Consider the following 24,725-nt stretch of genomic DNA (forward strand, 5'->3'; position numbering starts at 1 on the left):
AGAAGGTCCTGTTAATTTGCTGGTTCGAGTATCCATTGTCTCTGAACACCGTCCTTAAACGTGCAAGTTCCTTAGGAAAATTCTTTGCATCCGAGACCGTACATCTTTCAGATGTAGAAACACGCCTACTAACTTATGTTTATGTCGTACAACTCTTTCTCGGTGTTACAATTTTTTCCGTCAGTACATATATAGTAGCAGTTTCTTGCAGCATGCCTGATGTTACTTTCATATCTGACGATTTCATCCCATTAAAAAAGACGTGCTGGAAACTATCTGTTAGTTCACTCTTTGATCAAAAGTGTCCCGATAGCTATTAGTGGACATTAACTCTTTCAGACCCTCTGGTTACAATTGTGTACATCAATCTTTACTTTGTTTTACTAGCAACAAAAGTATTTTTTCCTAATAGATACTTGACGTACACATTTACAAATGATCAACCTTTACGTCATACGGAAGTGCTGCCAACTGTTGCGCATCACTATCAAAATATGAGTAAGTCCATGTAGCACTGCGTAACAGCTCGTGGCCATAAGAATACACGGATATCGTTGGTTCGGTATATTCCACTGTATAATTGCATATTATTGTTGTCGTTTCGCTTGGTAATTATTGAATGATCATCTTGCTACTGGTCACCATACAGAATACTTCGTAATTAGTTATTTTAGTCCATAAAATGATTCCAAGTGTACAAAGTATGTTCTTAAAATAGGTTCATACTTCAGTATAAATCTTACATCTAAAATCACCTAAGAGCATTGCCACATAAAAAAATATTCCTTCCTCCAAATAAAATTCTGGTCTGACTTATGCCAAAGGTGTCGCACTGGGTTCAAGTAGAGACTCTGGGCACACCAGTCCATTTCAAAAATGTTATTGTCCACAAACTATTGTCTCACTATTGCTGCTTTATGACGGGGTTCATTGTAATGCCGATATAATCAGTCATCATCTTAGAAGTATTCCTCTACAATACGCAGTACACAACAGTCAAAAATGCGTTCATATCTTTCTACAATTAGCGTTTTGTTGAACGCAATACAGGGATCACGCCTTTACGATGAAAAATATCCTTATACCGTCATTCCGTCTCGCTACTGGTACTGCAGGAGATGACAGGCATTGTTTTCCAGGCAATCACCAAACCCAAATCCTTACATCGGATTGCCACATGTCATGGAGTGATTCATCACTCGAAATCACTTATTCCCAGTCATCCACAGTCTGTACACCACCTCACGCATCGATTAGCATTGACTACAGAAATGTGTGGCATACAAGTTCGACCATTGTATACCACTCTTCTTATCTCCCTTATCTCCCTGTGCACAGTCATTGTGCTAGTTGGACTTCTGGTAGCACTTTAGAATTCGCGAGTGATTCGTTCCGCTGATTTCATGCGATTTTTTATAATGACCCTCGACAATGCTCGACTATCTCTGTCCCGACGGTGCATCAGGTCTGGTCTGACTTGGCTTAGCTGTGGCTATTCGCTCGCGTTTCCACATCATCAGGAGTCGACTTGGGCAGCTTTGGAAGGATTCTAATTTAACTGACATCTAATGGCTAGTACCTGTTCTGAGCCACTGGCCGACCCTTTTTATTGTTACTGCTTTTCTGCTGACGACACAATACTCCCAGCCTCCCTTTATTCTCATATTGGCCTGTCCACCTCACGTGGTATCTATGGTTATTTCTGCATTGTATAAGGGTGTCCGCATACATTTGCCGCTCGGGATAGCCGTGCGGTCTAGAGGCCTTGTCATGGTTCGCGCGGCTTCCCCGTCGGAAGTTCGAGTCCTACCTCGGTCATGGGTGTGTGTGTTGTACTTAGGATTAGATTAAGTAGTGCGTAAGCCCAGGGACCGATGCGCTAAGGAGTTTGGTCCCATAGTCCTTACCACAAATTTCCAATTTCCGCATACTTTTGATAAGACACTGGACACTGGACCCTGGACATTATCCATCTAATCCCAAAGCTAGTCCGACATTTATTACGCTAGTATTTTGTTCACTAGTGACAGAACAGAACTGTAACGAATATCTACAGAAATTCAAGAAACGGTGCATGAACTTGGGAGCAGTTATCTGTTGTTTTCTGCAGCGTGTGAGCGACTGCTGTTAACAAAATACATGTTGAGACCTACAGAAGAGATGTTACGTCTCCAAACGATCATAATGCCTAGCAAAATACGTATTTCATAGCCTTGTAATAGAGTAACATGTGTGATAGGCTCAGCTGTACGCATCTGCAGCATCGTTGACAGAACCGACAGCGGACCTTTGGTGCAGAGCCGGGTGGAGGGTCTGAATCAGAGGCTCAGACAGTTTTGCGACCGTGTTGGCTGCAGATTCCTTGACTTGCGCCATAGGGTAATGGGGTTTCGGGTTCCGCTGAATAGATCAGGAGTTCACTAAACTCAGCTGGCGGCTACACGGGTAGCGGAGGCTGTGTGGCGTGGACTGGGTGTTTTTTTTAGGTTAGAAGGCCTCGGGAAAGTACGGGGTGGGCTGCAATCTCAAAGAGTGCATGGCAAATACAGGACGTGCTTGGATCAAGGAACAGTCGGAATTGTAGTTGTAAATTGTTGTAGTTGTGCTGGGAAAGTCCCTGAGCTTCAAACGCTAATAGAAAGCACAGAAGCTGAAATCGTTATAGGTACAGAAAGCTGGCTAAAGCCTGAAATAAGTTCTGCAGAAATTTTTACGAAGTCTCAGACGGTGTTCAGGATAGATAGATTAGGCAGAATTGGTGGTGGAGTGTTTGTGTCTGTCAGTAGTGGTTTATCTTGTAGTGAAGTCGAAGTAGATACTCCGTGCGAATTGGTATGGGTGGAGGTTATACTTAACAGCCGAACTAAGTTAATAATTGGCTCCTTCTACCGACCCCCAGACTCCGATGATATAGTTGCTGAACAGTTCAGAGAAAATTTGGGTCTCGTAACAAATAAATACCCCACTCATACGGTTATAGTTGGTGGGAACTTCAACCTTCCCTCGATATGTTGGCAAAAATACTTGTTCAAAACCGGTGGTAGGCAGAAAACGTCTTCCAAGATTGTCCTAAATGCTTTCTCCGAAAATTATTTCGAGCAGTTAGTCCACGAACCCACACGCATTGTAAATAGTTGCGAAAACACACTTGACCTCTTAGCTACAAACAATCCAGAGCTAATATAGAGCATCATGACTGATACAGGGATTAGTGATCACAAGGTCGTTTTAGCTAGGCTCAATACCGTTTCTTCCAAATCCACCAGAAACAGACGCAAAATAATTTTATTTAAAAAAGCGGATAAAGTGTCACTAGAAGCCTTCCTAAGAGACAGTCTCCATTCCTTCCGAACTGACTATGCAAATGTAAACGAGATGTGGCTTAAATTCAAAGATATAGTATCAACAGCAATTGAGAGATTCATACGTCATAAATTGGTAACAGATGGAACTGATCTCCCATGGTACACAAAACAGGTCCGAACGCTGTTGCAAAGGCAACGGAAAAAGCATGCGAAGTTCAGAAGAACGCGAAATCCCGAAGATTGGCTAAAATTTACTGACGCGCGAAATTTGGCACGGACTTCAATGCGAGATACCTTTAATAGGTTCCACAACGAAACATTGTCTCGAAATTTGGTAGAAAATCTGAAGAAACTCTGGTCGTATGTGAAGTACACAAGCGGCAAGACGCAGTCAATACCTTCGCTGCGCAGTGACGATGGTACTGTTACCGACGACTGTGCCGCTAAAGCGGAGTTATTGAACGCAGTTTTCCGAAATTCCTTCACCAGGGAAGACGAATGGAATATTCCAGAATTTGAAACACGAACAGCTGCTAGCAGGAGTTTCTCAGAAGTAGATACCTTAGGGGTTGCGAAGCAACTCAAATCGCTTGATACGGGCAAGTCTTCAGGTCCAGATTGTATACCGATTAGGTTCCTTTCAGATTACGCTGATACAATAGCTCCCTACTTAGCAATCATATACAACCGCTCGCTCACCGATAGATCTGTACCTACAAATTGGAAAATTGCGCAGGTCGCACCAGTGTTTAAGAAGGGTAGTAGCAGTAATCCATCGAACTACAGACCTATATCATTGACGTCGGTTTGCAGTAGGGTTTTGGAGCATATACTGTATTCAAACATTATGAATCACGTCGAAGGGAACGATCTATTGATACGTAATCAGCATGATTTCAGAAAACATCTTTCTTGTTTAAGGCAGCTAGCTCTTTATTCGTACGAAGTAATGGCCGCTATCGACAGGGGATCTCAAGTTGATTCCGTATTTTTAGATTTCCGGAAAGCTTTTGACACCGTTCCTCACAAGCGACTTCTAATCAAGCTGCTTGCCTATGGGGCATCGTCTCAGTTGTGCGACTGTATTCGTGATTTCCTGTCAGGAAGGTCGCAGTTCGTAGTAATAGACGGCAAATCATCCAGTAAAACTGAAGTGATATCAGGTGTTCCCCAGGGAAGCGTCCTGGGACCTCTGCTGTTCCTGATCTATGTAAATAACCTGGGTGACAATCTGAACAGTTCTCTTAGGTTGTTCGCAGATGATGCTGTAATTTACCGTCTAGTAAGGTCATCCGAAGACCAGTATCAGTTGCAAAGCGATTTAGAAAAGATTGCTGTATGGTGTGGCAGGTGGCAGTTGACGCTAAATAACGAAAAGTGTGAGGGGATCCATATGAGTTCCAAAAGAAATCCGTTGGAAATCGATTGCTCGATAAATAGTACAGTTCTCAAGGCTGTCAATTCAACTAAGTACCTGGGTGTTAAAATTACGAACAACTTCAGTTGGAAAGACCACATAGATAATATTGTGTGGAAGGCGAGCCAAAGGTTGTGTTTCGTTGGCAGGACACTTAGAAGTGCAACAAGTCCACTAAAGAGACAGCTTACACTACACTCGTTCGTACTCTGTTAGAATATTGCTGCGCGGTGTGGGATCCTTACCAGGTGGGATTGACGGAGGACATCGAAAGGGTGCAAAAAAGGGCAGCTCGTTTTGTATTATCACGTAATAGGGGAGAGAGTGTGGCAGATATGATACGCGAGTTGGGATGGAAGTCATTAAAGCAAAGACGTTTCTCGTCGCGGCGAGGTCTATTTACGAAATTTCAGTCACCAACTTTCTCTTCCGAATGCGAAAATATTTTTTTGAGCCCAACCTACATAGGTAGAAATGATCATCAAAATAAAATAAGAGAAATCAGAGCTCGAACAGAAAGGTTTAGGTGTTCGTTTTTCCCGCGCGCTATTCGGGAGTGGAATGGTAGGGAGATAGTATGACTGAGGTTCGATGAACCCTCTGCCATGCACTTAAACGTGAATTGCAGAGTAATCATGTAGATGTAGATGTAGATGCTCGAAAAGTCTCCTTGGGAAAAAAGAAAAACAATCTACATCTACATCTACATTGATACTCCGCAAGCCACCCAACGGTGTGTGGCGGAGGGCACTTTACGTGCCACTGTCATTACCTCCCTTTCCTGTTCCAGTCGCATATGGTTCGCGGGAAGAACGACTGTCTGAAAGCCTCCGTGCGCGCTCTAATCTCTCTAATTTTACATTCGTGATCTCCTCGGGAGGTATAAGTAGGGGGAAGCAATATATTCGATACCTCATCCAGAAACGCACCCTCTCGAAACCTGGCGAGCAAGCTACACCGCGATGCAGAGCGCCTCTCTTGCAGAGTCTGCCACTTGAGTTTATTAAACATCTCCGTAACGCTATCACGGTTACCAAATAACCCTGTGACGAAACGCGCCGCTCTTCTTTGGATCTTCTCTATCTCCTCCGTCAGACCGATCTGGTACGGATCCCACACTGATGAGCAATACTCAAGTATAGGTCGAACGAGTGTTTTGTAAGCCACCTCCTTTGTTGATGGACTACATTTTCTAAGCACTCTCCCAATGAATCTCAACCTGGTACCCGCCTTACCAACAATTAATTTTATATGATCATTCCACTTCAAATCGTTCCGCACGCATACTCCCAGATATTTTACAGAAGTAACTGCTACCAGTGTTTGTTCCGCTATCATATAATCATACAATAAAGGATCCTTCTTTCTATGTATTCGCAATACATTACATTTGTCTATGTTAAGGGTCAGTTGCCACTCCCTGCACCAAGTGCCTATCCGCTGCAGATCTTCCTGCATTTCGCTACAATTTTCTAATGCTGCAACTTCTCTGTATACTACAGCATCATCCGCGAAAAGCCGCATGGAACTTCCGACACTATCTACTAGGTCATTTATATATATTGTGAAAAGCAATGGTCTCATAACACTCCCCTGTGGCACGCCAGAGGTTACTTTAACGTCTGTAGACGTCTCTCCATTGATAACAACATGCTGTGTTCTGTTTGCTAAAAACTCTTCAATCCAGCCACACAGCTGGTCTGATATTCCGTAGGCTCTTACTTTGTTTATCAGGCGACAATAAAGCACTCTTTTCAGTCTCTCGGAACGCTTCGTTATTTCAGCGACTAACGATAAACTGCTGCAAGAAATGGCGCACGTTCTGTGATATGATGCACATAGAATCGTACAGGTGCCACTTCAATATTAAACCTATTGAAGGTGAACTGGGACCAGAAAATTCTTACGAAATGAATGTTAAGGTAATAACAGAAGGGGTGAGTAGCTGAAGATCAAACGTGTAGTGTTCGGTATTTACATACACACCTAGTCAGCCGCAGATAGGCGAACAATATACTGTAGAGGGACACGAAAGCCACACAGAGTGTGGCGGAAAAAAAACTCTGTCTCCTCTATATGCTTCACGCTCATGATGCAGTGGGGATTACGGCACCATACCACGTGTGTGTGCTTTCTGGTTGTCTACCACTGGGCACTCTTGCTACATCTTCGATACCCCTATACCGACTAGAAAAATATAATTATACGAACAAGCCGACAGCTGTTTTTAATACACCTGGAAACGCATTCTTCTTATAAACATTGTGAAAATGTTAGGGACGTTATAATGGAATAATGTAACTTGCTTAAATAAGAACAAACATAATGAAAGAGAAAATTTCTAACATATCTGACAAAATGACGCAAGTGGATCATTTGTACTTTTTGTGGCCTGCTTCGTTTTTGAAGCGGATAAGTAATTTTTGGTTTTATCTGATGGAGACCTCCGTTATCTCTGGTACAAATCATTGAACAAAATTAACGACCGGCCTGATCCAGTATCCAAGACTAGGAGAGAATCTTTGCTTCCTATATTTGTTTTAATACCTTCTCTTATCAGAAAATATTGAAACTGTCTTCTAGCCAAACCATACTTTTCCATTCAAAGTGGCAAGCTTTCTCAAATTATTCCCTCCATCATCGATTTTGAATATTGAAGTCGCTTGAAGCTTCACCTATTTAAAACACACACACACACACACACACACACACACACACACACACACACACTAGTTCGTAGTGTTAGAAACAAAGCTGATTAAAAATACCAACTTATCCTTTGGTATACGTCCATGTCATTTGTCTGACAAGATCTCTTAATTCTGATTTGGAATTCCTGTAAGAAGCATAATTTACGGAAAGAGTGATTTAATTTATTGCATACTATAGTAGCACACAATTTGTTCTTGGGAGACCCAGATGTCAATTGTAACGTAATATTTTTTATATTTGTGTCACGTTTAAGAGTTACTAACATAAAAACAAATAATTACTTGTCTGCATTGAATGTGTTGATTTTTGTACTCACAGAAGTTTCAGTCGAGGTAGCTCGGGAAATTTCTCACCTTCCAACGTGAGCGCATTCCTTGACAAGTCCCTGAAATCATAAACATTAGCTATTTAGTGCGAGTCAATAAAATGTAAGATAAATAGAAATAATGGCTTCAGTAAAAGTTGTAGGGCACTAAATTAAAAGTTCTATTACCGTAATTCATTTTCGAAAATAATACAAGTTTCTAACAGTGTCATTCTGTATATGTTCTTTCCACCCAAAGGTACATTTGTTTGTATGTAGTTGTATAGTTAAACATTCCTTTTTGCTCGAACATACCATTGTCAGCTACGTCTTTAGCTACGGAATTTTAGCATATGTTGCATGGCTTGAACGAGGAATGAACCTTGGCATTATTATAGGAACCATAAGCAAGACAAGTAGTCTCGATTAGATCCAGGTATCCCTCGAAGATTAGTGGCGCATCGTAGGCTCTTCATGAACTCCATTAGCTAGATATAAACTAAACTCTGTACAAAAAGGCCTCGGAAGGCCCAACGGAACTTTCCGACCACCGTGTCATCCTCAGCCGATGGGCGTCACTGGATGTGGATACGGAGGGGTATGTGGTCAGCACACCGCTCTCCCGTCCGTTTTATCTGCAAAATGGTTGATAAAGTGGAAACTTATAAAGTTTTTTGTGTTGAAGTGATATGGGAATTTAATTCGTTTTAGAAGGCAAAACAGAATAGACGTACGGCAATGTTATAAATGTCCATCGAATTTAACATGCTACATGTACTCTACAAGTATTTTGATCGATTACAAATAGTATTTGCACTTTCTTAAACAATAAAAATTGAAAAACTGATTATAGAATCATTCTATGATTTATTAATGTCTTTATCTGTTTACCTGAAATATTCGAGGTTATCCTCTAGTATATAGAGGAACTGGGCCTTAATATTCCACGATACCTGCATATTTACTGGGAAACCAAGCGTCTACCTAGCCCTTCAAAGAAGAATACCAGCTTAACATCAGAAAATGTGTCTGTGATCAGCTACTGACCAAAATAGTGTCAGCTTTGAACGACATTCGATTTTTAGACCCGGAAAGTATTCTCGATTAAAGGAAGAGTCGCCTTTTTTGAACTTAATAAACGTCAATTACTTTGTAAATTTATACACTGGCGATTCTGTTTGTGACAATAATGCTCATCAGATTTTCGTATAAAGCGATCTAGAACAAAAGTTTCAGACATCACTAGTAAAACCAATTCGTTTAAGCCACACAATAATACTTTCTGTACAAATACATGTCGTAATATGGCATACCAAGAGTGTAATAAAAATTAAAATATCACTTTGTACAGCAGTAGAACGTACCCCAGACGGAAATGAGTTCTATCTTCACCAGTAAGGTAGTAAGATGCAGCTATGGTTCATACTGTATTTTGTGGGAAGCGAAGAGGGGGGAGGGGGGATGGTGGGAGGAGGCTGATAGTTATGCAGCACACAATACTGCCGTTCATTTCTTACGGACTGAGATCCTGGCAGCTTGTCTCACTTACTGGCCTGGACACGTAAGCAACCAAAGAATTGGTTTGATTTTTGATCCAATTGCATGCAATCAATTTGTTGTTAGTGATATATGTGCGGAATATGTAAAAAATCGAGTTTCATAAACTTCTATTTTGTTTACTTTATCTTCTCATGAACCATGCACCTTTCCGAGGTGGGATGGCTTGCATGCCTAAACGATGTAAACAGCAGTACTGTAGGTGCAACCATAACAGCAGAGAAATCAGACTAACCTGTGGTTCCTGAAGGAGCACAGAAGCCTTTCTAGGAGTTGCAGGGCCAATGGTCTGGATGATTGACTGATCTGGCCTTTTAACATTTGAAAACATTGTTATGCTGGTACTGCAAACGGCTAAAATCAAGGGGAAACTCCAGTCGCTATTTTTTCCTCGAGGACAGCTCTACTGTATGCCTCTAGGATGACGTCATTCTCTTGGCTAAGATGTACTGGAGGTACATTAGTCCACCGTTTGGATCTCCAAGCGGAGACAACTTAGGAGGAAGTAGTCATCACGAAAAGCAAACCGGGATGATATGCGTCAGAACGCGGAAACTTAGTTGTCTTAATCTGGTGGACAGCTTGGAGAATTTAGCCACAAGTTAGATATAGTGGTAATTAGTGAAGTGTGGTGGTAAGAAGAACAGGGCTTCCGGTCACGTCAGCATAAAGTTATCAACAAAAAATCAAACATCGATAATGTTGGGGGTATGCTTAATAATCAGGAATAGAAATGCGATCAAGATTCTATGAACAGCATCATAGAACGCATTATCGTAGCCAAGATAGACACGACGCCAATACAGTAATACAAGTTTATATGCCAACTAGCTCCTCAGATGACACAGATATTGAAAGAATGTATAAGATAAATGAAATTATTTAGATAGTTAAGGGAGGCGAAAGTTTAACTGGGATGGCTGACTGTAATTCAGTAGTGGAAAAAGGAAAAGAAGGAAAAATAGTAGGAGAACACAGACTGCGGAGACGAATGAAAGAGGGACGTGCCCGGTGGAATTTTGCACGGAGCACTATTTAATCTTCACTAACACTAGGTTTATGAATCATAAAAGGAGGCTGTACACGTGGAAGAGACGTGGGGAAGACGGTTATGTGATGATAAGGCACGGATTTAGAAATGAAATTTTAAGCTGTGAGACGCTTCCAGGGGCGAATGTCGACTCGGACCATAGTTTATTGGTTTCAAACCGCAGATTAAATCTAAAGAAATTGCAAAAAGGTTGGATTTTCAGAAGGCAGGATCCGGCTAAATTAAAAGAACTAGAGATTGTTGAGGGTTTCGCTAGCAGCATTACGCGACGTTAGACTGAAAATGGGGAAAGGGGTACAATAGAAGGCAAATGGGTAACTTTGAGAAATGAACTAACGAAAACAGGAGAGGATCGCATAGGTAAAACAACCATGCGTAGTAGGAATCCTTGTATAATACAGGACATTATGAATTTAATTGACGAAAAGACAAAATGTAAAAATGTAGCTAACGAAGCACGTGGAAAGGAATACAGACGTCAAAAATTTATTGACAGAAGTTGCAAAATCTCTAAAAGTCAACAGTAAGCATGAATTGGCGAAAGATAGAGTTCACCTATAGGAAAATTCAAGAGGCTTTTGGAGATAAAAGAACTGGCTGTATGAATATCAAGAGCTCAGACGGTAAGCTAGTACTAACCAAAGAAGGGAAAACTGAAAGAGGGAAGGAATGTATAGAGGGTCTACATAGGTAAGCAAAATTGAGGACAATATTACAGAAAGAGAAGAGGATGTAAGTGAAAATGGCATGGGAGATATGATACTACGAGAAGAGTTTGAGAGAGCACTGGAAGACCTTAGTGGAAAGAAGGCCCTTGGAGTAAACGACATTCCCTCGGAGTTACTGCTACCACTGGCAGAGCCACTTATGACAAATCTGTTCCACCTTGTGAGCAAAATATAGATACAGGGGAAATATCTTCAGACCTCAAGAAGAATTTAATATTCCAATTTCAAAGAAGCGAGCTGCTGACAGGTGGGAGTATTACCGAATCATCATTTTAATAGGTCGCGTTTGCAAAGTATTGACAGTGAAAAAGCTGCTAGAATCCACACGTGAGAAGATCCATCAACGACTTGCAGCCGATATATTACAAATTATTTCACCATACGTGAGACGGTGACAGTCGGTCCCTTGTTTTTCAGTCGATTATACACCTAGTGAAGAACTGTCTGCTGTGTAAACTAACCAACACAGTTGAAACAAATAGCAAACGTAGCCGCCGTTTGATATGACAAAAATGTCAATGAAATGGAGTACTTGCTCATAATAAGCCAGGATACCAGATCACACGACACGCACGACAGCAGTGCCGGTTGCCTGATTCCCAGGCGATCACCTATTTAGCATCCATATAAGAAATTTGATATTTGAATTATGGTTCAGCACTACCCATTACGAAGCAAGCAAACTTTTTATTTTGTTTCCGGCTTGCCGCTTCCCAATATGTATAGGTTATATTGTTTAAACAGTTGCGGTGTATGAAGAGTACTCATTAAGAGGTATAATTTTGTGTTAAAAATTTAATATAGCAAGACAAGTACACTGGCGCAAAATAAAGCACATCACCAAGAAGGAGTTTTGCGACATAAACGAAAGTTGGTAGGCGTGTTTCTACTTCTGAAAGACCATGTCTATTCACATTTTGCGCCAGTCGCATAGGAGTGCGCTAGTAGCGCCACTATGAGGATGCAAATCAGATTTGCTTTAAATACACTCTGCAAGGGTTGTGGGCATTAGTTACCTTTGAGACTGGACGTGGTGAGTTGATGTTAGTCAAGAATGCCTTTAAGGCGAGAAAGGCGCCATTACCAAAACCTCACTGAGTTTGAACGAGGTCGTGTAATAGAACTACGAGAAGCTGGATGTTCCTTCTGTGGTATGGCACAAAGACCTGGCAGGAATGTAGCCACTGTACGTGACTGCTGGTAGCGGTTGTCACGAGAATGTACGGTCGTAGAAGACCAGGCTCCTAACGGCCGCGTGGCAATACCGAGAGGGAAGCCATCGTGTTCGGCGTATGGCTCTTGTGGATCCTACTACATATGCAGCAGCAATATGAGCGGCAGTTTGCACCACAGTCACACAACAGAGTGTTACAAGTAGGTTGCTTCAAGGACAGCTCCGAGCCAGAAGCCCTGTAACCTGCATTCCACTAACCCCATACCACCGCCGCTTGCGCCTTTAGTGGTGTCAAACGAGAGCTCGTTGGAGATCAGGGTGGAGGTCTGTTGTGTTTTCTGATGGAAGTTGTTATTGCCTTGGTCCCAATAATGATGGCTGTGCGTTAGTTAGGAAGAGGTCAGGTCAGGGCCTGCAACCAACTTGTTTGCGTTGTGCTGCCATTTATGAAGAGCATTACAGGGGATGTTTTACACAAGGATAGTGCTTGCCCACATACCACTGTTGCAACCCAGCATGCTCTACAGAATGTCGACATGTATTTTTGGCCTGTTCGATCGCCGTATATGTCTCCAATCAAGCACATGTAGGACATCATCGTACGACTAACTCCAGCGTCATTCATAAACAGATTTATCCGTCCCTATATTGACCCAGTAAGTGCTCCAGGCATGGAACTCCATTCCGAAAACTGATGTCGGCATCTTTACAACACAATGCATGCATCCTTGCATGTTTTCATTCAACATTCTGGCATTTATACCGGATATTAATGTACCAGCGTCCCCCTTTTACAGTGGCTTACCTTGCGTTTACATTAACCTGTGATCTCGCAGTGTTAATCACTTAAATATGTCATGTAGACAAATGTATTCCCTAAATTTCATTACATTAATTATTTTTTTGGTGCTGCGATTTTTCCCGTCAATGCATTACAGTTAGGTAATGTGTATATCTCTTGAGGCAACTCACGACGCTTTCATTACCAAGACTATATTCATGCAGTACTTGAGAATGAGTGCACTTAGCGACTTACAGAAAACTTTTAAGGAACTTTTTCTCGCTGAAACCTCCCACAAAACGATGAAACGAAAAATGTAGATCGGCAATCATCAAAGTTTTCATTTCTTCTCTCTGAAATTAATTTTCCTTTCCAAATTTCTCTTTAGTTTCCTTCAATGCTAGCTCATAGTTCAGACTGAATAACATCGCGGATAAACTATAGCTCTGCCTCACTCCCTTCTCAAGTACTGCTTCCCTTTCGTGTCCTTCGACACTAATAACTGCAGTCTAGTTTTTGTAAAATTATAGATAACCATCTGTTCGTTCCTTGGTCCTTAAGAATTTCAAAGACTGTAGGCCATTCAGTATTGCCAAATCATTCTCTAAATTTACAAACGCCATGAAACAAGGTTTGCTTTCTTCGGTTTGTTCTGTAGGATATGTTTTAGGATCAGTATTGCCTTGTGTGTTCCTATATTTCTGTGTAATCCAAATGTATCTTCAACGCGGCGGCCTCTGTCTGCTTTACATTCTTCTGCAAACTGTTTATGTCAGTATTTTGTAACCATGAGTTATTACACTGATAGTTCGTTAACATTCACTTCTGTTGGAACTCGCATTTTTTGAAAATGGGGCTATTATATTCTTCTTGAAGTCTGAAGGTATTTCTTTCATACCAGATGGAATCATTTTTGTATGACCTATTACCCCAGTGGCTTCATAATTCTGAGGGTATAACTTCTGCTCCAGGTTTCCTTTTTTCTTCCGGTTTGTCTGAAGTGAAATGTTTACAGTCAGCGTGTAATATGGGTTTTGGGTCTCATCTCACGGCTGTGATAGATGTATTTTTAATGCGAAAATCGTTTTAAAAAAGGCCAGACTGTCCGCAGAGTCACAAATAAATAAAATCGCCTAATTACATCGCATTGTTGATCAACGAAGGTGTGTCTACATTGGAAAATGAAATGTCTTCAACCGTTGTTTGATGAAAACATCGTTGCTGGGTAATAGCTACTTCGAAGCCGTCGCCGGAAACTGTGTGCAGCCGACGCTACCTCAAATGATTGAGCAGTTCTTCGAACAACAGTAAGTGCTCAATCTGTTTTCCTTAGTGCTATAGTGTGTATTTCGTGCTCATTTGTTAACAGTAACACTACGAATCGGATAAGATATTTGGTGTGTGATACACCACAAACCAGATATTTCAACCTACATCGTCGGCAATACTGTAATTACACATAATCCTGCAGCTGGCAGGGTAGCGTAATCACTAGAAGACCTATGAGCATATACTTCATGAGTTGTTAGCGAAGTCATATTGGGTTTTTAATAGCTTTTAATTTTTTTTAAAAATCTTAAAATAATGTTAGACACTTATCATATCAGTGGAATACCTCAGGGTTGTTATTCCTTTTGGTTTTGTTTTTATGCAGATGTTCACTTGAAGCTGTAGCTTTTAGTGCCATGAAACCGGCATTGAGCAAATACAGCTGAACCCAACATGATTACTCATAGCTGTAGTTGCCCTACCTACAAAGTTCTCTGATAGTGAAGTATTTCCTCCGGTAACGAGAACATCGCTGGAATTGATTAGCACGAAACAGTGACTCAAAAAGCCATAAAAAGAAAGCCAGCTGTATGACTCCAGAGGCAGTACTAACAAGGAATTAGTACGATATGTCACCTCAAAACCTAATCGACTGATGTGTCACTGGCAGTACTGTGTAAAAGAATTTTGTAAGAAAAAGTTCAACTGCCGATGTGAAATGAAATGCTATTTTGCACACGATTTCTCGTGTGAAATTGTGTAATGTACTCTGACGCTACAAGGTTCTGAGCTCTTTCGACATTGTGCAGTACTGAAGACACCGATTAAGTACAATTGCAATACATCGAACGGTTCATAGATCAATACAGAGTATCTTTTTATCTATAGCATTGCTACCAAATTGATATGTAGTACACAAATGTTTAGAAGATTTTGAACTCATCAGCATTTATTTATTGAAACGATTACAGAAATTTGGAACACTGCTAAAATTTTGTAAATATACAGTTACATGTGTGATGAACATACTATTAAGGAAAACGTTTAACAATCATGTGAGTTGCAGACAAACTCACAGTATACACTAAACTGGACCAGAGATGGTAATGAATACGGCCAAATGTTTTCACCTTCTGAAGAATGATAAGTATCTTTGATCAGATTCCTAAAGAGAAGACTTCGAAAACTTGATGAACTTTTAATTATTCTATGATTCATATTCTTATTGGAATTGTACTGAATTAAACTGTATTGTGTTTATATTGTGACTGAATATCTGATTTTGCGAAAATATTGAAGTTTTGTATTCTATATGCCCTCAATGGACCATACGATAGAAAGTGTCCTAAGGAGTGCTACTAACGATTTACTAAGATGGCAGACTTTAAACTGGTATGATCTGTGCACACTAATTTTCTCTGTTACTGTTCTGTTAAATGACATTCGCTGTTGGAACAGTTGACGAACATGTGTCGTTATTATGGACCAGAGTTCGGTACGTACAGATGAATAGCGGTCAAGTAGACGAAACATTAATATGTTTATTCAGGATATAGTACCAGGAAGAAATGACACTATCAAACAACTACGTAGTCTGTGTGGGGTACAGAAAGACATACCACTTAGCGAGTAACCATCTAGGAAATTACACGAGGAGATATCATTAGGCTGGTAACTCCGTTGAAAGCGAGCGATGGAATCCTAACAGTGGGGCGTAGTCCAAGGCTTACGCCTGCGAGTCGGCGTCCTCCGACAGTAGGATTCATCATATCAGCGGAGGTCAGAGCTGGTTGGAAGCTACACCGAATTAGGAACCGCAGATCGGTCGGCACAGTTGCCTTGCGCATCTCTCGACGATTACTGACTTGCAGATGCAGTGTAACAGGCAGAGGTATACAGCGCAGAATAGTTTCGGGCACGTGACTTGCGCAGTGAAATAGTTCGATGCTGGCTGCGCCTCCTGTCGTCGACTGGAACACCACCTGTCGGCGGCACTAGCGCCTGCTGTGTTGGCGTTCTGACTTCCTGGAGTTAAAAAGACGCGTTGTCAAACTGTTGTTGTGCTAGGCTGCTTCCCGGGAACTGTTGTGGTCGTAGACCCCCTTCAGACACCTGTGCAGGACGCGTGTGTATGTGAAGTTGCCATCCGTCGGAGACTAGGTGCGGATACACTTCGGTATGTCTATCGTAAGACTTTCTGCACAGGACATTGACCGTCGACCACATGCTCTGGAGTATCCAATAGGTTCTTGAAGGCTACAATATTATGTAATGAAAAATGAACCTCATCATTGACGTATGTAATATAACGCCTACAACAAAGAGAAAGGAACCGACAGTATCTGATTGCAAAGTTAATGCTGAATATTGAGCACGTCAAATCGTGCAGATATACTCATGTTCAGAAAAAATAGAAGTTCTTAAACAATTAGAGATAGCACGTTCGTATTCACAGGGCATGTACGAGGGTCATTCAGTAATTAAAGAGACAAACTGGTCTGGGGAAAAAACTATTGGCAGGGCAAGTTTGGTACTTTGATGGCTTTAAGTTGGCATCACTGGATGAGCCCTGATCAGCTGATGTATCAACATTGTTTTGTTTATACCCTCGAAAATACATTTCAAGATGGCGAGTCCGCTTGAAACGTCCACATTAGTTGAACAACGTTCTGTTATTCGTTTTTTACCTGCTGAAGGCGAGAAACCAGGGAGTATATACTGTAGAATGTCTAAAGTTGCTCGCTCGGCTAATTGTGATGTCTAATGCGCTACTTCCCGAGCGGGAAGGAGTGCCGGTCCCCGGCACGAATCCGACCGGCGGATCAGTGTCGAGGTCCTGCTTGCCAGCCAGCCTGTGGATGGTTTAAGGCGGGTTTCCATCTTCCTAGGCGAATGCGGGCTGGTTCCCCTTATTCTCCCTCAGTTGCAGTATGTCGGCGATTGCTGCGCAAACACTGTCTCCACATACGCGTACACCATAATTTACTCTACCACGCAAACATTGAGGTTACACTCGTCTGGTATGAGAAGTTCCAGGGAGGCGGGGGTGGGAGGGGGGGGTGGGAGTGGTCCGTTGGGGCGCCGAACCGCATAACCCTACACAATGTCTAAAATGCATGGTGAAGGTTGTATGAATCGTGCAAATTTTTACAAGTGATTAGAGCAATTCAAAAATGGTCGCGACTCAGTGACTGACGATCACCGTTCTGGCCGATCAGTTGCAGTTTCAACTCCCTCACTTAAAAGTCTAATTGATGACATTACTCGTGCCGTTCGCCATGTAACTGTGGAAATAATAGTTAATAAGCTTCAAGTTAGAACTGGTACCATTCATATCATTATCTGTAACAAGCTGAAATACTCCAAGATGGGTCTCAAAAGAGTTGACGCGGCTACACAAGGAAACAAGGTTGAGAGAATGCACAGAGCTAAAGGAACGTTATGAAAGAGACGGTGAGCACTTCCTCAGCAAAATTTTAGCTTTTGATGAAAAACTATTATGAGGTAGAATCAAAAAGACAAAGCATGGAGTGGAAGCACACCAACTCACCTGTCAAGAAAAAATTCAAAACCAAAGCATCAGCAGGAAAAGTCATGTAACGGTATTTTGGGATGCTGAAGGTCCAGCTTTTTGTGATTATCTCGAATAGCAGCGTACTATGAACAGCCAATACTACTCACATTTGTTTTTAAATAAAGTGAAGCTATCCACGAGAGAGAGCCGTCGTAGATCTCAAAGTAGAGGCGTCATTCTCCAGCAAGGCAACGCACGTCGTCATATTGCTCAACCAACCCGTGAAACCATCGACAAAATGGGTTAGGAAGTACTGCCTCATTCCCCTTACAGTCCTGATTTAGCACCTAGTGATTTCCATTTGTTTGGTGCAGTGAAGAAGAGGTTCCAGGACAACGATGACGTGAAAAAGTTTCTGGGAAATTGGTTCAAACAGCAAGATAAAGAGTTCTTTTCAGCCGGAATAAAAAAGCTTGTAGCCTGTTGGAACAAGTGTATAAATGTCCAAGGGGATAATGTTGAAATGTGGAACAAGTGTTGTTTTGTAAAAATAAACGCCTTTTTCTCCAGACCAATTTGTCTCTTTAACTATTGAATGACTCTCGTACATTAGTATGTTCTGCTAAATTGTCGGTTCGCAGGTTGGAGGTCAACAACGATATCGTGGCGCAGCCCCACCTACCGGTAAAATGTGCCTGCGGCTCTCGCTGTCGCTATAAACCGAAGATAATGGTTCAGTGTGACTCGAGCAGACGCGCAGGATGCCTCGCAGACGTATGTGTGAACCGTACTATCAAATCAGCGATTTTGAAAGAGAGCGCATTATTGGCATGAGAGAATGTGATGCATCTATTCGGAAAATTGCTACTAGTGTGGAACGAAGTGTTTCGGCAGTGCAACACTGTGTGCAGAATGGCTCACGAAAGGCCGTAGAACACAACGAGATGGGCAGGTTACCACCCACACCACCCGAGAAGATCGACACCTCATTGCAGAACAGATCGGCGTCCTCCTCGCTCTGGTGCAAAAGTGGAGCAGTGTAACACATCGTACACTATTAGGGGTAACAGTCCGTCGCCGTTTATTACGGCATGGGTTACGAGCGGGTAGTACACTTCTCCGCCTACCTTTGACGAATGTGCAGTAACATGCAAGACGGAAATGGTGTATAGAATGACGGGAATGGCGTTAGATAGAGTTTTCGGACGAATCCTGGTTCCGTTAATTTGAAAACGATGGTGAATTTTGGTTAGTTGCAGACAGGGGTACCGGCATCACAGTGACTGCATTCGCGCAAGACGATATTGAGTACAACCACAACTCACAGTTGGTGCGTATCCAGGGCACTGTGACAAGTGCGACCTACGTGAATGACATCCTACGACCCGCAGCCATACTATTTCTGCACAACACTCCAGACGCCATATTTCAGCAGGACAATGCACGACCACATGTTGCTGCACGAACACGTGTCTTCTTGGTGTCACAGGATGTCAGCATTTTGCCCTGGCCCGCCAGAATACCGGAATTGTCGTCAATGGAAAATGTGTGGGATGTTGTGAAATGATGGGTGCAGCGCTGTGACCCAATGCCAACCACCACAGATGAACTTTGGAACCAGGTGAATGCAGCATGGATGGCTGTAACACAGGACGTCATTCCTGCTTAATAAGCGTTGTTGACATGACGCATGGAAGAAGTTATAAGGGCTCAAGGTGGAAGATTGCCTACTAGGCAACAGGACACATGCAGACCCGAGGTGACTGAAATGTTTATCATTTCTACAGAACATACTAATGTACGTGACCTGTGAATATGAACGTTCTATCTCTAGTCGTTCAAGGTGTTCTTTTTTTCTGAACATTCGCGTATTTAGCGGTAATACTAAGAAGTAATTTGATAAGAGACGATCATATACAATCGATATTTGGGAAAGTGAATGGATATACTAGGATGAATATACTAGAAGTTCTTTTGGAAAGTGCGGTGCATCTCTAAAGGAAATCGTATAGTGTGTACAATTCTAGAATACTCTTCCAGTGTTTGGAGACCTTAGTAAGAAGGCACGACTACAGACATCGAATGAATTCAGAGATGCACTGTTAGGGTCGTAACAGATCGGTATAGCTCATACGAAAATATAACGGAAATGCTCGCGGAACGGAAATCGGAATCTCATTCTTCAGTTTCTACCGGCGTGCTTGGAATCGAAATACACTACTGGCCAATAAAATTGCTACACCACGAAGATGACATGCTACAGACGCGAAATGTAATCGACAGGAAGAAGATGCTGTGATATGCAAATGATTAGCTTTTCAGAGCATTCACGTAAGGCTGGCGCCGGTGGCGACACCTACAACGTCCTGACATGAGGAAAGTATCCAACCGATTTCTCATACACAAACAGCAGTTGACCGGCGTTGCCTGGTGAAACGTTGTTGTGATGCCTCGCCTAAGGAGGAGAAATGCGTACCATCACGTTTACGACTTTGATAAAGGTCGGATTGTAGCCTATCGTGATTGCGGTTTATCGTGTCGCGACATTGCTGCTCGTGTTGGTCGAGATCCAATGACTGTTAGCAGAATATGGAATCGGTGGGTTCAGGAGGGTAATACGGAACGCCGTGCTGGATCACAACGGCCTCGTATCACTAGCAGTCGAGATGACAGGCATCTTATCAGCATGGCTGTAACGGATCGTGCAGCCACGTCTCGACCCCTGAGTCAACAGATGGGGACGTTTGCGAGACAACAACCATGTGCACGAACAGTTCGACGACGTTTGCAGCAGCATGGACTACCAGCTCGGAGACCATGGCTGCGGTTACCCTTGACGCTGCATCACAGACAGGAGCGCCTGCGATGGTGTAGTCAACGACGAACTTGGGTGCACGAATGGCAAAACGACATTTTTACGGATGTATCCAGGTTCTGTTTACAGCATCATGATGGTCGCATCCGTGTATGGCTACATGGCGGTGAACGCACATTGGAAGCATGTATTCGTCATCGCCATACTGGCGTACCACCTGGCGTGATGGTATGGGGTGCCATTGGTTACACGTCTCGGTCACCTCTTGTTCGCATTGACGGCACTTTGAACAGTGGACGTTACATTTCAGATGTGTTACGATCCGTGGCTCTGCCCTTCATTTGATTCATGCGAAACCCTACATTTCAGCAGGATAATGCACGACCGCATGTTGCAGGTCCTGTACGGGCGTTTCTGGATACAGAAAATGTTCGACTGCTGCCCTGGCCAGCACATTCTCCGCATCTCTGACCAACTGAAAACGTCTGGTCAATGGTGGCCGAGCAACTGGCACGTCACAATACGCCAGTCACTACTCTTGATGAACTGTGGTATCGTGTTGAAGCTGCATGGGCAGCTGTACCTGTACACGCCATCCAAGCTCTGTTTAACTCAATGCCGAGGCGTATCAGGGCCGTTATTACGGCCAGAGGTGGTTGTTCTCGGTACTGATTTCTCAGGATCTATGCACCCAAATTGCGTGAAAATGTAATCAAATGTCAGTTCCAGTATAATATATTTGTCCAATGAATACCCGTTTATCATCTGTATTTCTTCTTGGTGTAGCAATTTTAATGGCTAGAAGTGTAGTTCACGTATGAACTGTCAGTGTCGAACAGGTACAATATTTCGGTAAACGACCATGTTGCCATCGTTAGTTGCATTCGGCAGTTCACCCGTAAACTAAATGGGAATCCCAGGAAGAAAAACGACGCAGTGCTTGTAGAATCTTGTTGGGTAAGTTTAGAGAACTTGTACTCGTATATCTCGTGAAGGGATCAAAGAGCTTAGGTCACGTACAGAGTCATTCGCTCAATACACGAATGGAATAGGAAAGAATATTGATAATATTGATAGGACGTACCGTCCGTCAAGTACTGAATATTAACTTACGGAGTATTTATGTAAATCGAGCATCTCCAAACGTCGTCGTTACTGCCACTTGACTCTTACATCACTCTGACACTTCGTTTTTTCCAATTAACAGGTTTACATTCAGAACGGTCAAAACTAAATCGTCTCAACACTGTAATGTCACGTTTCGTATCATCTTCCTTCAATTAACACTCGTTTTTTTTTCAAGATTGTGATCGTTCCATATTACAAAAATGGCTCTGAGCACTATGGGACTTAACTTCTGAGGTCATCAGTCCCCTAGAACTTAGAACTACTTAAACCTAACTAACCTAAGGACATCACACACATCCATGCCCGAGGCAGGATTCGAACCTGCGACCGTAGAGGTCGCTCGGCTCCAGACTGTAGCGCCTAGAACCGCTTGGCCACTCCGGCCGCCCAACATTACAGAATGTGTAACAAAAGCGATAACGTTTACTATACTGTTCGGAAACGCATAGTTTCAGCGTTGTGGGGCATCCAAGTTTGAGAATGGTAGCGTCAAACATTCTTCGGATTGTGTTTAGTTTCACAATTAATTATGCAACCCATTAGCCATTAGTGTAAAATGGATCCATGAAATGCGTCTGGAGGAAATTTCTTTTATTGAGCAGTATTTATACAACAAAAATCCGCTTCAGTTGCTAGTGTCTATTCCCTGTCGTGCCGTTCAGGCAGACGCTGTGGTTGCCCGTCTCACGCTCCCATGCGTTCGTCTAACGTGGGTGTGATCCCCACTGAGTAACAGGCCCGACCACCACACATTCATATTTTCATAATTATTTGGCGGTACATGAAGATGAAGCTTTAGGCTTCGAAACCGGTCGTCGAATAAATTAACAAAATTACTAGCATCTGAAGCGGATTTTTACTCAATAAATATGTTCCTCAGTTGCGGATGTTCCCCTTATAAAACATTTTGTTTATTGAGCAGTATGATAAACTGATCAGATTTCAAGACGGAAACCATCTCCGAAAACTCATGGTTTGGGACCTGTGAGATGTCGAAATGCGCCCAACCCCCTTACAATGATGGCTGATGGGTTGCAGAAGTAACTAGGATACAAACACAGTCAGAAGACACACAATCGCCACTGACGTATTCAACGCTGAATTTGATGAATACTCTGATTTGTTCACACGCTGAATTAACAATCACAATACAACAAGAGAATTAGTTCATAAAGTATCCATATCAAATCAAAGTCCGTTAGAGTCCGAAACGGAATACGAGAGTTTAACTAGAATATTCAGGGCTCAAAACCCAAATCGCCGTCCACCATATCAAAACCCTCAAATGTAGAATTCGGAACATATCCAAGTCCATAGACAACCGTATGTTTTCACTATCGCTTCGTGCGATGTCACTAGCTCCTCAAAGATCCAGAGCAGGGGAGCAAAACTTGTACAGGGATTTCCGATGAAACAATCACGATTCTCCTTCAAACCACTTGGAGCGCATAAAGTTTTATCACGTCGTTTTTTGTTTTGTGAAAAACAAAAGATAATTTCGTCGCATGGTGTTCTGTGGACTCACATATAGTCGCTATTTACGAATACGTCTGTGGACTGCACAATTTAATTGCGTATCTTGCTCGTATTCCACTTTATATTTATATGGATCCGTTTTTCGTAATTTCTTGCTTTTAATGGAGGAATCCTTGAAGCAGCTTTTAACAGAATTGGTATTAAACTTTATTACATCTTCTCACGAAATGTGTACGTAGTACTGGTTTGAATGTTGTTGCTTCTTGCCAATTAGTGTGCTTCGTAATTTTAGTGATAGTACAATTATTGTATCAGGGCTATTACTCAGCAAAAATATTCTACATCAAAATGCACATTTGTACATGGGATGGTATGGTATAGTGTAAGCACACTTCCATAGTACTAAAATTTGTTTGTTGTACCCTTCAATAACATCTGAACACTTTTGCGTAACTAATGTTGCATTTTTAGCATTTCTAGTTTTTCTAGGTATTCTAGGTATTTGATGTTACACAGCACTTTAAAGTGGGAACTGAGCTTGACTCCACTGAAGCTGCTACTTGTTGCCTTGAGTTTATCTGTAACTGAAAAATCTTGAGTTATTTTGTTCTTCCGATATTTTTTCTCTATTACAAGACCAAAAATTGGCATCGCACATGACTGGATTTCTAATTAAAATGTGTTTGTTATTGGCATATTCGTAACGGTTATATTCTCATGCAACAAGTCAGTAACACGTTATCCTCTGTTGTAGTCACACAAAGCAGATCGCTCAATTAGAATGATATTCACACACATTGCTGTGGCAATATTCAGTGCAGGAGAAATCTTTTCCCACTGAATGGGTTAATGGCTTAGTATAGAGTGGCTTAATATAAATTTACAGCACTAGGTCTAATGATTTATAATTATGTGAAGGTGGATTTGGCCTTTATCACTATTTTTAGCGATATTTGCTTAAACTAGTGCTGAATTTACACAGGTGCAGTTAGCAGTGCTACAAATTCCATTGTGTCGGTAGAGCTATTCAGTGCAGTTCATTTACAGATCCGTTCTGTAAGAATTTACAGTAATTATAAATGCAGTGAAACTAGCTTGCACTATATCCAGCAGTAAAATTTATAGAAATATAGCAATATTAGGAATATTTTTTTTACTCTATTACGCAGCAGTCCACTATTTTTCTGAGAGGGAGGCGTATTATAGCACTGTACTCGATTGCATCCACTCGCCTCCACCCGCATATTCGACATTTGCAGTGCATTTGCTCTGTTTTCTGTATGTGAATGTATCAAGGATGGCTCCCTATGGGGTGGATGGAGGGAGGGAGGGAAGAGGGCCTCGATTTTCGGCAGTTTTTGATTGTACATCGACGAGAATGCAAGTTCAACTACCGTCTCATCTGCAGTCTTTTAAGACGACGATTTTCCCCAGTACATGAGCTGCATTATGACCTGTTCAATACGAATGCTTGTTTTTCACGACAGTTTCGAA

At 42.1% G+C, this 24,725-nt stretch overlaps 1 protein-coding gene across 1 annotated transcript in view; it reads right to left on the minus strand.

Annotated features, from left to right (window-relative positions):
• LOC124723077 (relaxin receptor 1) overlaps positions 1-24,725 on the minus strand; it is a 414,738-nt gene that overhangs the window by 297,662 nt on the left and 92,351 nt on the right. Inside the window, exon 6 of the mRNA XM_047248253.1 lies at positions 7,751-7,819. Within this exon, the coding sequence (XP_047104209.1) occupies positions 7,751-7,819 (69 nt within the window). The remainder of the gene's footprint in view (positions 1-7,750; positions 7,820-24,725) is intronic.

The sequence above is a fragment of the Schistocerca piceifrons genome, chromosome X, assembly GCF_021461385.2.
Source record: "Schistocerca piceifrons isolate TAMUIC-IGC-003096 chromosome X, iqSchPice1.1, whole genome shotgun sequence".
NCBI lineage: Eukaryota > Metazoa > Arthropoda > Insecta > Orthoptera > Acrididae > Schistocerca > Schistocerca piceifrons.